Source organism: Hemicordylus capensis, chromosome 14 (genome assembly GCF_027244095.1).
Source record: "Hemicordylus capensis ecotype Gifberg chromosome 14, rHemCap1.1.pri, whole genome shotgun sequence".
Classification (NCBI taxonomy): Eukaryota; Metazoa; Chordata; class Lepidosauria; order Squamata; family Cordylidae; genus Hemicordylus; species Hemicordylus capensis.
The window spans coordinates 14,100,670-14,113,050 of NC_069670.1; the positions used below are offsets into that span (position 1 = coordinate 14,100,670).

General features: G+C 55.1%; 1 protein-coding gene across 5 annotated transcripts in view; it reads right to left on the reverse strand.

Annotated features, from left to right (window-relative positions):
* CLK2 (CDC like kinase 2) overlaps positions 1 to 12,381 on the reverse strand; it is a 42,730-nt gene that overhangs the window by 29,335 nt on the left and 1,014 nt on the right. The window contains exons 1-8 of one of the 5 annotated variants that reach the window (XM_053277742.1): positions 12,178 to 12,377; positions 9,493 to 9,656; positions 7,260 to 7,494; positions 3,642 to 3,735; positions 3,209 to 3,275; positions 1,540 to 1,656; positions 936 to 1,102; positions 428 to 522 (exon numbers count right to left, since the gene is read on the reverse strand). In XM_053277742.1, the coding sequence (XP_053133717.1) occupies positions 428 to 522; positions 936 to 1,102; positions 1,540 to 1,656; positions 3,209 to 3,275; positions 3,642 to 3,735; positions 7,260 to 7,494; positions 9,493 to 9,656; positions 12,178 to 12,348 (1,110 nt within the window). In that variant the 5' untranslated portion in view covers positions 12,349 to 12,377. Of the gene's footprint in view, positions 1 to 427; positions 523 to 935; positions 1,103 to 1,539; positions 1,657 to 3,208; positions 3,276 to 3,641; positions 3,736 to 7,259; positions 7,495 to 9,492; positions 9,657 to 12,177; position 12,381 lie in introns of those variants that run through there. The other 4 variants (XM_053277737.1, XM_053277738.1, XM_053277740.1 and 1 more) reach the window with 4 other exon arrangements.

The following is a 12,381-nucleotide window of genomic DNA, read 5'->3' on the forward strand; positions in this document are numbered from 1 at the left end:
GCGGCCTCCCCAAGGTTGTGGGCAGGAGTCTCTCTCAGGCTTGTCTTGGAGATGCTGCCAGGGAGGGAGTTTGGAACCTGCTTAGCCAAGGGGACAATTCATGCTTGCTACCGCAAGAGGGACAGCCCAGAGGGGGAGACAAGCTAGCTGCAGTGGCAAATTCTAGTCCCAGGAAGAGACTTTGGGGGCGTGTGGGGAGGGAGGCACAGCTCAGGGGTAGAGCCCCTGTTGTCCATGCAGAAGGGGACCTTCTCAGTTCTTGGGACCTTGGAGAACTTCTGCCAGTCAAGAGCAGAGAAACCTGAGCTAGAAAGACCTTCAAGCGTTTGGCCGGGTATTCGGCAGCTTCAGACATCCCAGGGCATACACTCCCCCGCCCCACCTTAACACCCAGAGGGAGTGGGGAACCCCCGTAGCCCGGACACACCTTTTCCAGGTTGTAAGTCATCTCGTAATCCGAACTGACAAAGAGGATATTTTCAGGCTTGAGGTCCGTATGCGTGAGCTTGTTTTCGTGGAGAACTGGAAGGGGGAAGAAGTGGGAGGGAGGGAGGGAGGGAGGGAGGGAGGAGGATCCAGAGATCCCGAAATAAGCACCCAACACAGGAACAAAAAAGAAAACGCTATATCCAACAGGGAAAGCTGCGTGTTCTCTGCTCCCGAGAAAGTTCTCCCAGTTCCCAACATTCACTGGCCAGTCTGCAAATTGCAGTCCTGCCCTCAGAGCACCACGCCCACAAATTAAAACCAAGCCCCCCCCACACACATTTCATTCCAAGTCTATTAGTCACGATAGTGAAAGGAAACCTCCAGCTCCCAAGACAGTCTACCTCCAAATACCAAATGCCAGGAAGGAAGCAAGAGCAGAAGTGGGGAGTCCTTCCCGGAGGCACCCGGCTACCCGCAGCCGCCCCACGCCCCACCCCGGCACTCACATTTGACGGCCTGGCACACTTGGTAGGCCATGTGCCGTATCTGGTGGATGGGGTAAGGCAGGTAGTTGTTGTCCTTGAGGAAGTCAAAGGTGCTGAGTCCCAAGAGTTCGAAGGAGATGCACATGTGGCCGTGGTAGTCGAACCAGTCGTACATCTGCACACAGAGGCTGGGAAAGGGCACGGGGGCGGGTAAGGACGGGGAAGGGGCGCACCGACGCTCCGCCCCCTGTGTCCAGAAAACGGAGGTCGCTTGGGGAGAGGAGACACAGTGGCCTCAGGGTGGGCAACCGCCGAGAACACGGCTGAAAGCACCCCTGGGAACACAGGCACCCCCGTTCCCCAGCACGCACACACACACACACACACACACACACACACACACACACACACACACACAGAGCGCCTTTTACACCAGGGTCTCTCTGCCAAACTCCCGGGTGGTCCCTGTCCCCAGCAAAGGCCCAGATTTGCAGGCAAGCCCACCCAGCACAACCGACTGAAGGCCCTCTCCTTGCTACGACCCTGGGCAGGTCTCACGGGCACGCCACGGGGGCGCTGGTCAGGCGAACCCCCGCCCCGCCCCTGGCCCCCGCAGGCGGCTCACTTCTTGTTCTCCGGGTCCTTCTCGTTAATTTTCTCCAGCACGTTGATCTCCAGCCGGGCCGCCTCTTTGTACTTCTCCACGTTCTTGATTATTTTGAGAGCCACGCGTGTGTTGCCCCTGGAGGAGGAAAGGGGCTCAGGACCCAAGGCCAGCACCCGGGAAACACGACACCGCGCTCACCAGGGGCTGGCACGCAACCGTTGACAAAGCTGTAGCCCAAACCCTTTACGCCTAGTCTGTGTTGCCTCTAACAGGGATTCCCAGGGGTTGTTGACTGATTGATTAATTGATTGATTCAGTCCCCGTCAAGTCGGTGTTGACTGAGCGACCCCATGGAGAGATTCTCTCCAGGATGATCTGCCTTCCACTTGGCCTTGAAGGTCTCTCAATGGTGCCTTCATGGCTGTCGTCATCGAGTCCATCCACCTTGCTGCTGGCCGTCCTCTTCTTCTCTTTCCTTCAATTTTCCCCAGAATTAGGGACTTCTCAAGGGAGCTGCGTCTTTGCATAATGTGTCCAAAGTATGACGGTTTGAGCCTGGTCGTTTGTGCCTCGAGTGAGAATTCTGGATCGATTTGTTCTAGGATCCATGTGTTTGTTTCCCTGGCTACGTCCATGGTCTCCTCAGAAGTCTTCTCCAGCACCCAAGTTCAACACTTTTTCTATCTTGCTTCTTCAACGTCCAACTTGGTCAATCTTTGTCAACGATCAACTCCCGTAACTCCCAAGCAAAAGCCATTGCAGCTGGGGATTCTGGGAGTTGTAGTCCACAACATCTGGGACTCCCTGGGAGAGGGAATTACAGGCATCGCTGCTGGGGGCGCTGCAGCAGCATGGCAGGTGACTGTGCCTGAGCGAGGCCCATCCACACAGAACTCAGAGTCAAACTCGTGGTGAAGGTCGAGGGAGAGAGAGAGAAGAGGAGGGGCTGGCTCTCTCTCAGCACTCTCCCCTCGATAACCTCCCACGCCTGCTCTTAGTTAACCTGGGAGCCAGATGGAGAGTTACATCACCCTCCTTGGGGGTGACTCGGCCCCATGGCCAAGCCTCCCCACCCACCCACCCACCACCATAGCCTCGTGCATACGGAGAAGCAAACATTTCAGACACCAGAGGCTGCCATTTTTAAATGACTACCCAGGACGCTCCGATACGTCTTGTGCACGTTATCTGTCACCAGATATTAATGTTATCTTTACGGGTAGCAGTTTTAAGCAGGGAAGGCTCGACAGAATATAAGCTATTGTGTTGTTCTACTTAAAACTCATAGGAAGTATCATCGAGTCTTCCTTCCTTCCTCTGGTCTGTGACTGAAATAAAGACTCATTCATTCATTCACCTGGTGAAGCAGACTAATCCACAGAGTTTCTGCCACAGTAAGTCCGTTTACCTGCAATCTTCTGCCACATACTAACAAGGCAACCCCCTTTCAAGGACCCACACCCAACGACCACTTCCTCCCCCCACAAAATAAAAGATTCACTCATTCATTCTTTCACCTGGTGAAGCAGACTAATCCACAGAGTGTCTGCCACAGAAAGTCCGTTTACCCTCACGGACCCAAAATAATTCTTTGTCGGATCTTCTGCCACACACTAACAAGGCCACCCCTTTTCAAGGACCCACAGCCAAGCCCTGCTTCCTCCCCCCTGCCCACGGCCACACTCACCTGCGGTGATCGACACACTGCACCACTCTGCCAAAGGTGCCCTCTCCGAGGGTGCTGATGATCTCGTCTAAGAAAGGAGAGAAACGGGGAGGAAAACAGGGCGGGGTGTGTGTGAGAGGGTGAGAAGCACCAGGGCCAGTGTAACAATACACCACCGCAAAGGCTGCCCTGACCAGCAATAAGGCGGCCGGAGCCAGCTAATCAAACCCCTGGCACTTGGGGTCACAATATGCAAAAGTAATGGGGTGGGGAAGGGGTTGGGAAAAGGAGGATCTTTAAGTAAAGAAAGAGGAACAGGGGCTTCTTTAAAAAAAAAAACACATACACTGCAAAGAAACGGAAGGGGCAGGAGAAAAACAGATGCTAAACACAAAGTGCGTGACTGCGACGGGAGCTTAACTAGAGACTAGATTATGTTACGATTTGGCTGTACATCTCTCCTGAAGCCAGTCGCCGACCCGGTAGACGAGGTGGCCGTCGTCGTCGTCTTCCACACCCTTGGCCCTTCTGCTGCTCTGACGACTCCGCTGCGGGCCCCGAACGCAGGCACCGAGCAGGGTGGGGGGGGTTTCATTCATTCATTCACCCGGCCAATCGGGGCGGTCGAGACCAGCGGAGGAGGGCCAGCCGGCCAGCCCAGCGTCACCCATGGAAATGGCAGGCCCGTGGCGGATTGGAGGAGGAGGAGGAGGAGGAGGAGGAAGGAGGGACGATTCCCAGGCCAATTCATACGGCACAGAGGCGCACAGAGATGCATAAACGATAAGGGATATTGCAAGGGAAAAAAAACGTCAAGATCAACACACACTAGCTCAGGAAAAACAAAAACAAAAAAAACACCACCCCAAAATATATACCAAAGAAGAAGGGGTGGGTGGGAAACAATGGAGAAGTTTTCAGGGCGGACCCACCCCGGCCAGCCTCGAGAGCCAAGTTGAGCCTTCTTGCATCCTAGGATCCGTGGGCTGGCAGAGAATGGGGCCCCACCCACCACCCACGGCGGCAAGGCCTGCAGGTCTGGGGAGGGCCTACGGGAAGGGGCGGGGGCTGGCCTGAAGCAGCCCCACCGGACAAGCACGGGCAAGGGGAGAGGGTCTTCCATGAGAGTGCGACCCACGCCATCCAACCCCGCCAAGCAGAGAAGTCAGAAGCTCAGGGCAAGGTTAGACCGGCAGACGAGCTTGGATAATCTTGGTGTAAAGGCATACGATATATACCCAATTAGAAAAAGGCTCTGGATTTAAGACGAGCCCCTTAGAAAATACAGGTTATACTGGATTTAGTAGACTCTGAATTTAAGACACACACACACACTCCTCATTTCTAACATCAAGGAACCTGGGGGTGGGGTGGGGGGGGAAATGCCATCTTGAATTCAGGCCAATACTTTGTGCTAAAGGTAAAGAGGGTTAATTCTGTAGGTCTGCATTGGGTGCAGAAGGACCTCTCAACTGCTGCCGATGCAGAGAGGTGGCCCAGCTCGCTCGCCTTTGCACGAGGCGGCCCGCAGTGTCTCTGTACGAGTGACTGCGCGGCCTCCTACCAATCACACTCTGAGGGGGGCTCTTCTGCTGCCTCTCTCTCATCAGGCACGATTCGGTCAGGCCGCCCCCCCAACCAGGGAGGCAGCAGAATCCCACACCCTCCAAGGAAACAGCCGATTGAGGCCCTACACTTAAGTTGCTGCTCTCGCAGGGATCCTTCCCACCAGCAAACCCATCCCAGGACAGTCACACACCGAATGCTCCATCGACCGCAGGTACGTCTTCCCCTTAAGGAGCCCAATCCACTGCTCACTGGGCAAAGAGGCACGTCCCAAAGTGGGGACTCTCTGGCACTGAGAACCGAAGAGAGCAAATGTCGCTCTTCGGCCCAGCAGAGCAAACCCCGCCAGTGGCTGCTTCCTCCCTGGGGCTTGACTGATTGATCCCTCCATTCATCCCATTCATATATCGCCCCTCCTAAAGTGACTCGGGGCGCTTTACATTAAAAATCGAACACACGCCACAAAACCATTTTTAAAAACACAAAAAAAAACCTCACATTTAACCCAGATTAGAATTAAAACTAGGTTTCTGTTGAGATGGGTTTCTTGTTAGATTGGGAGCCCTCTGGGGCAGGGAATCCTTTCCTCATTCCTGCACAGCTTCAACGAAGTTGTGTGTGTGTGTGTGTGTGTGTGTGCGTGTGCGTGTGTTGTTAAGAAGCGGCAGAGCGATATTTTTAAATAAGGAAAGCAAACGTTGCCAGGTGCAATCATGGACGGTGCTGCCTGCTCCAATTCGGGAAAGAGGAGACATGCCTTGGCTACCCAGAGGCTGGAAAGTATCAGGCGAGACGGCACCCAGAGGCGGACCAGAATGGAAGGGCCTAGCCTACTTCACAGGGTTGTTGTGTGAGCAGAAACTTAAGTATGTAATACACCGCTCTGGGCTCCTTGGAGGAAGAGCGGGATATAAATGTAAAATAAATAAATAAATAAAGGGCTGAGGGCCCCACAACCATTTCCCCAGCAGGGAGAGAGGATTGCCTTTCTGTCCTTTGCTCTCCATCAAGGGCCAAGGAGCAAGCGAGATTTGTCCAGCCAAAGTTCCTCGTGGCCGACCTGGTCCCAAATCTCCCTCCTGCTTACGTGGGGGGCCTCTTGCCACTAAGCAACGGCATCACCCCGAAGACCCAGCCCCCTTTTTCCTCGCCGTCATGCCGGGGAGCCTGCTTGCTACACACACACAAAAACTCACTCCAGACTCAGCCAGAGAGCTGCTGCCAGCCAGAGCAGACGCAGCTCCAAGGCAGACCAACAGTCCAACTCAGTATATGGCAAGCTTAGGTGGCGGCCCAGCTCGGAGGCCGGGCGTGTGCTGGACTTTCGGGGCTGAAGCAGCCCAGGGCCGCCAGACCCTCTTCAGTTTGTCCCAGGTGGTGTGGCTGCACTGAGCGGCCGGGCATGACCTCTGCTTTAGAGACGGAGGAAGGGCATAGGGGAAAGGGCATAGGGGAAAGGGCATAGGGGAAAGGGCATAGGGGAAAGGGCATAGGGGAAAGGGCATAGGGGAAAGGGAGGGGTGGGGTGAGGATATGTTCAGTTGCGTGCCGAAACGTTTCTGCTCATGCAGATCGGCATGAAGATACCTGGTTTTCAGTCTTACATTCTTGGGAGTTGCGGTTTGTGCCCTCAAGAACCCACATGTTAAAAATACTGCGTGTGTCACAGGTTGTGTGTGTGTGTGTGTGTGTGTCTCTGCAGGGGGATGACGCTTAACTTGCATGGGGGTGGGTGCTCTCCAGCGGCCTAAAGGTCCAGGCTCCAAAATTACCTAGGCGCACCTATGGCTGCCCTCCACCCACCCCGCCAATGGTTTGCGAAAAGCTGGGCTCTTCTCTTCCATGTGTCGACCAAGCTGAAACTCCAGGCCTGCAATATTAAGCTGGACGCTACAGAGCTGGCCAGCCGCCAGGTGCAACGACCCCCTAGCTGCGCACGGACAGAGGTGAAGCAAGTCACCGCTGAACAAACTGGGAGGGACGCAACAAGGAGGATTTGCAGCTCACATACACCCACGTCATCTGCCCATGTACGGAGCAATTGTCACGGCAAGACAACCGCCGCGAATATTAAGAGACCCTTCGCGTGTCTTTATAGCGCTGCCTGAGCCTCTGGCAACACAGTGGGACCCTAAAACCCGTCCTCCCCACCGACGGACAAGGGCGGAGGAATCTGGGACCATCGGTTTTGATCTCTGACCAGTGTTGCCTGTAAGAGGGATTCCCAGATGTTGTTGACTACAACACCCATCACCCCCAGCCAAAGGCCAGTGCCGCTAGGGTTGCTGGGAGTTAGAGTCAACAACATCTGGGAATCCCCCTTACAGGGAACGCCATTGTTGACCGATACAAAAACGCAGCACGGGCATCGCTCGCACATAAGTTGATCTCGGGACGATACGGGGGACTCCGAAGCATCCGGCATGCAGCTGGGCGGCTGCTCCCGACCCAACACAGGCCCGGGGGAGGGAGGGAGGGAGGGACGGCGGAGCCGGTGAGGACTCACCGAAGAGGAGCGGCTGAGAGAGCGGCTGCGGTGGCGCCTTCGCCGGCGCTTCCGCCGACTGCTCTTACAGCTGCGGTAGCTGCCGTCCCGGTCTCGGGAGTGCTGATACTCGTACGAGTGGTGGTACTCGGCCTCGTAGTAGGCGTCGCCCCGCTCGCGGCTGTAGCCGTTCCGCCGGTAGCCATCGCAGTAGCGCCTGTCGTGGGCCCGCCGGTCGGACGAGTGCTCGTCGTAGCTGGGGAGGTGCCGGGTGCCGAGGGGAAAACGTGGTCAAGTCAGCCAGCGTCAGGAACCCAAGACAAAGCCTCGAGGGAGCCGTGGCTAGAGCCATTGGCCTGGCCCAGAATCCTAGCGTGGGAAAGGGCCGCGGCGCACCGCGCTACCGTCTCCTCGCCAGTGGCCGGCCAGCCTCTCTTTGAAAGCTGCTGGGCGTGTTGCCCAAATCCCCCATCACCTCCGCTGCCCTCCTCTGAACTGGCTTAAGGTTCTCCTCTGAACTGACTTAAGGTTCTCCACCTTAGCATCCGCAGCCCGGGTCTGCTTGGCACCCAGCTTCCTTGGAGCACGCCACACAGGAGATAGAGCCCACGACACAGTGCCACCTTTGGCGTGAACCGAATCCACGGGGTCCCCCCCCGTCACAGACTAGTTGAGAAGCCACAGCTCAGCTCCTTGGCTGGCAGATGTTCCAAGGTGCAGCCGCCAGCTCCTCTAAGTCAGGCTGGGGAACGCCACTCCCCATCGGAGACCCTGGCGAGCCAGAGGGGACCGTACGAGGCAGACCAGCGCTCTCGGCTCGGGGGCAGAGGGCCTGCTTGGCATGCGGAAGGTTCCCTCCTGGGCAGCATCTCCCCTGCACGGAACCCTGGAGGGTCTCTGGCCGTCAGTGTCGACAACAGTGACCCAGCTGGAGCAGCCGTCTGACCCCAAAGGCGGCAGAAAGTCACGTGTAGAACGTACATGCTCCACAGCACGGATTCTCAACGTTGGGTCCTCAGATATGGTTGGACTTCAACTCCCATAATCCCCAACCCCAGGGGCCTTTGGTTGGGGATCATGGGAGTTGAAGTCCAATATCATCTGGGGACCCAACTTGGAGAAACCCGGCTCCACAGGACCACTACGGGAAGGCGGTGGCATCCGGCGGGGCTTTGTGGGCCCAAGGTCTCCAGTCATTGGCCATCTTCATTAAGTGTGTTGGATGTTTCGACGCAAAGCACTTTCAAGAACTTGGGTTGGAAAGCAGCCTATACGTATTCAGAGTAGCAGAGGCAGCAGAAGGTTCAGCTCCCAGCATCTCCAGACCCCGAAAGAGCTCCTGTCACTCAGTGCAGATGGACCAAGCGTCTGATGCCGCAGAAAGCAACTTCTACCGAGGGACCATTACGCAGTGGGAGAGACCCTACTCTGTATGGAGCAGTTCCCAGGTTCAGTCCCCGGCAGCATCCCCAAGTAGGGCAGGGAAAGCCCCCTGCCTGAAACCCTGGAGAGCCGCTGCCAACCAGGGCAAGCAGTACTGAGCGAGATGGACCAGTGCGCCAACTTCATACCAAGCCGCTTCCTACACCGACATCCTATGTGACACTAATTCGCACATGCAATAGGAACCTAGGAAACTGCCGCATACTGAGTCAGACCCTTGGGTCATCTAGCTCAGTATTGTCTACACAGGCTGGCAGCGGCTTCTCCAAGGTTGCAGGCAGGAGTCTCTCTTGGCCCTGTCTTGGAGATGCTGCCAGGGAGGGAATGTGGAGCCTAGATGCTCTTCCCAGAGTGGCTCCATCCCGAGGGGAATATCTCCCAGTGCTCACACTTCTCGTCTCCCATTCATATGCAACCAGGGCAGACCCTGCTTAGCTAAGGGGGCCAGTCATGCTTGCGACCACCAGACCAGCTCTCCTCTCCAACGCGAAGGGTCGCAGCAGCCGGCTGAATGCTACCCCCATAGCAAACCCAGGCCCGATTCTACCCAACGCACAAAACGGCCTCCTGTTTAGGTCAGGCCTTCCTTCGGCCCTCCTCCTGCAGACGTTGGCCTACAACTCCCATAATCCACGGCTACTGGCCACTGTCGCGGGGGATTATGGGAGCGGCAGTCCAAACACAGCTGGGGGGACCAAGGTTGAGCAGGCCTGGCTTAGGCCAAGCAACCACCACCGGCCCCTCGCCTCCCTCAAGGACCAGCTGCTGGCAGGCCAAACCCCAGCCCTGCCAGCCTGCCAGGCACGCTCACCTCCGCGAACGGACGTGGTAGCTGTTTTCCCGGCGATGGCGCCGCTCGCTGCTGCTGGACCGGGAGCGGCTCCGTCTCCGCTTCAGCTTACGGCTTCTGTATCGCTCATGGAAGCTGCCGCGGCTGCTGCGTTCGGAGGAGCGGAATCTTCTGGAATGAGGCATCTGCGAGGAAGGAGGGGGAGCTCAGCAGGCCGCCTGGGCAACTGGGCTAAGTCGGCCACCTGGGCACTCCAGCTGTTGCTGAACTACAACTCCCATTGCCCCCCGACACAAGGCCGCCGACCCAGGATAGGGCGCGTATGCTATTGATCTATCATGCGTATATACCGCCGGATCTAAGTATCTCTCGGCGGTTTGCCCTCCCCGGTCAGGATAGCAGTGGCACTGCCGCCACCCTCGCTATGGCATACGTACTGGAGAGGCATCCTTGCCACCACCATAAGCCACTGCATATATTTCCAGGGGTGAAGAAACGTTGGCTCCATTTATCAGCCAGACAAAATGTTTTACTCATCCAACTCTGGGTTGCTCATCAGGACTTTTTTTTTTTTTTTTTTTACACTCGTCAGGCATCATGTTTCACTTGTCACAGACTAGTAGACTAGTGGATTTCTGAAGCCCTGGCCACCCTTGCTACTGCATGAGTACTGGAGAGCTATCCTTGACACCCCTTTCATGTACATTCAAGCCATATTTCTACATTATTATTACTCATACCAATGCAGCATCTTGTCTTTCTATGTTAAACCACTTGGAGAACTTTTTTGTTGTTGAGAAGCGCTATATAAATATTAATAATCAGTAGCAGTGCTATTTTCGACCAATCATAATGCCACCAAGACGGAGAGAGAGAAAGCATCCTCCTCTCCTGAAGAGCGGCATTCCCTCTAACAGGGGATGCCAGATGCTGTTGACTACAACTCCCCGCATTCCTAGCTGCAATGGCCTTTGGCTGGGAATTATGGGAGTTGTAGTCAACAACATCTGGAATTCCCCATTAGGGGGAACATTGCTGGAGAGCCAGCCTTCTCACCCACTGCATGGACACTAATCACATGCTATGTAGGAGAACTACTATTGTATATATTTTTATTCACTAATGCCAATAAGCACACTAATAGCCTCCTAGATTCCACCCACCTTAGCTGTGTGTGCTAAAGACAGAGCTCCGACCTAACCCTATTTAAAAATACCTAAATCAGGTTCTCTCCACATTTTCAGCTGAAAATGAAAATTTTCAGCCCTCCTAGCTTGGAGAGCTGCCATTGCCACTGATGGCATTGCATGGTGATCACAGGGGATATATATGGTTGGACTAGGACTGGGGAGACCCAAGTTCAAATCCCACTGGGGGATTCTGGGCCAGCCACGTATCTCTCAGCCTAACCTACCTCACAGGGTTGTTGTGAGGATAAACATAACCATGCACTCTGGGCTCCTTGGAAGAAGAGTGGGATATATATGTAAAAATAAGATTTATATATATACATACATACACACACGCAAACATTACTGCATGTTGTTGTTATTGTCAGTATTAATGCAAACACAGTCAGACACCTGTCCTGGACGCCAACAGCATGACATATGAGTTATTGTTATTGCATAATAACAACAACAAAACGACAACAATAAACATCATAATACCAATGAGACTATGCCTGCTTCCTTGGAGACTTGCCATGCACCTTGAGAGCATGGTATATATTATTCTGTGTACCGTTTTCATTACCATCAACAAGCATCATCATGAATGGCAAGGAGAGCCAGCCTCCTCCCGGAGAGAATTGCCTCTGCCACTGACAGCATGCATGCTGAGCAAGCAACATACACATTATGCTAATGAACATCATCAGGCATGCCAGCCACAAGAGAGCCAGCCTCCTCCCTTGGAGAATGGGCCTCACCAGAGATGCTGATAGCATAGCATGCATATTAATGTGACATAATAATGATAATGATAATAATAATAATACATCATCAGGCATGCCAGCCACAAGAACTAGCCACCTCCTCGGAGAACTGGCCTCACCAGAGATGCTGATAGCATAGCATGCATGAACAACAACAACAACTATAATAATAATTAATAATATTACATCATCAGGCATGCCAGCCACAAGAGAGCCAGCCTCCTCCCTTGGAGAACGGGCCTCACCAGAGATGCTGATAGCATAGCATGCATATTAATGTGACATAATAATGATAATGATAATAATAATAATACATCATCAGGCATGCCAGCCACAAGAGAGCCAGCCTCCCCACTTCAAAAACAGACCTTGCCAGAAATGCTGATAGCATAGCCTGCATATTAATGTAACCGCATAATAACAATAACAATATTACATCACCAGGCATGCCAGCCACAAGAGAGCCAGCCTCCTCCTTTGGAGATCTGGCCTCGCCAGGCATGCAGAGAGCATAGCTTGGCATAAATAACAATAATAATCAACACTAATACTAATAATAAAGCGTCATGCTCAGGCATGCCAGCCCCCTGCAGGGGGATTGTTGCACCCCCCCCAAGTCCGGCCCAGCCCAGCCGGGCCCCGGCCTGCACGGGGGGCTCCCCAGGGGGGGCGGGGGGCTCTCCCCGGGGGGGCTCTCCCACCAGGGCTCCCCCCCCGCCAGCACGCTCCGCCCCCGGCCCGCCCGGGGGTCCCCCGCTGCTGCCCCGCACCCTCTTGGCCGCCAGCCCGGTGCGCTTGTCCCACAGGAAGTCCGTCTTGGCGGCGCCTCCGCCTCCCCCGCGGCTGCCGCTGCCGCTTCTTCGCCCTCCTCCGAGGAGCGAGGGACGGAGCCAGCAGCTGCACTGGGGCGGCTCTGGGGACGGGCGCGTCCCAGCACGCATGCGCCGCCACCGGCACGCACGCACGTAGTAGCG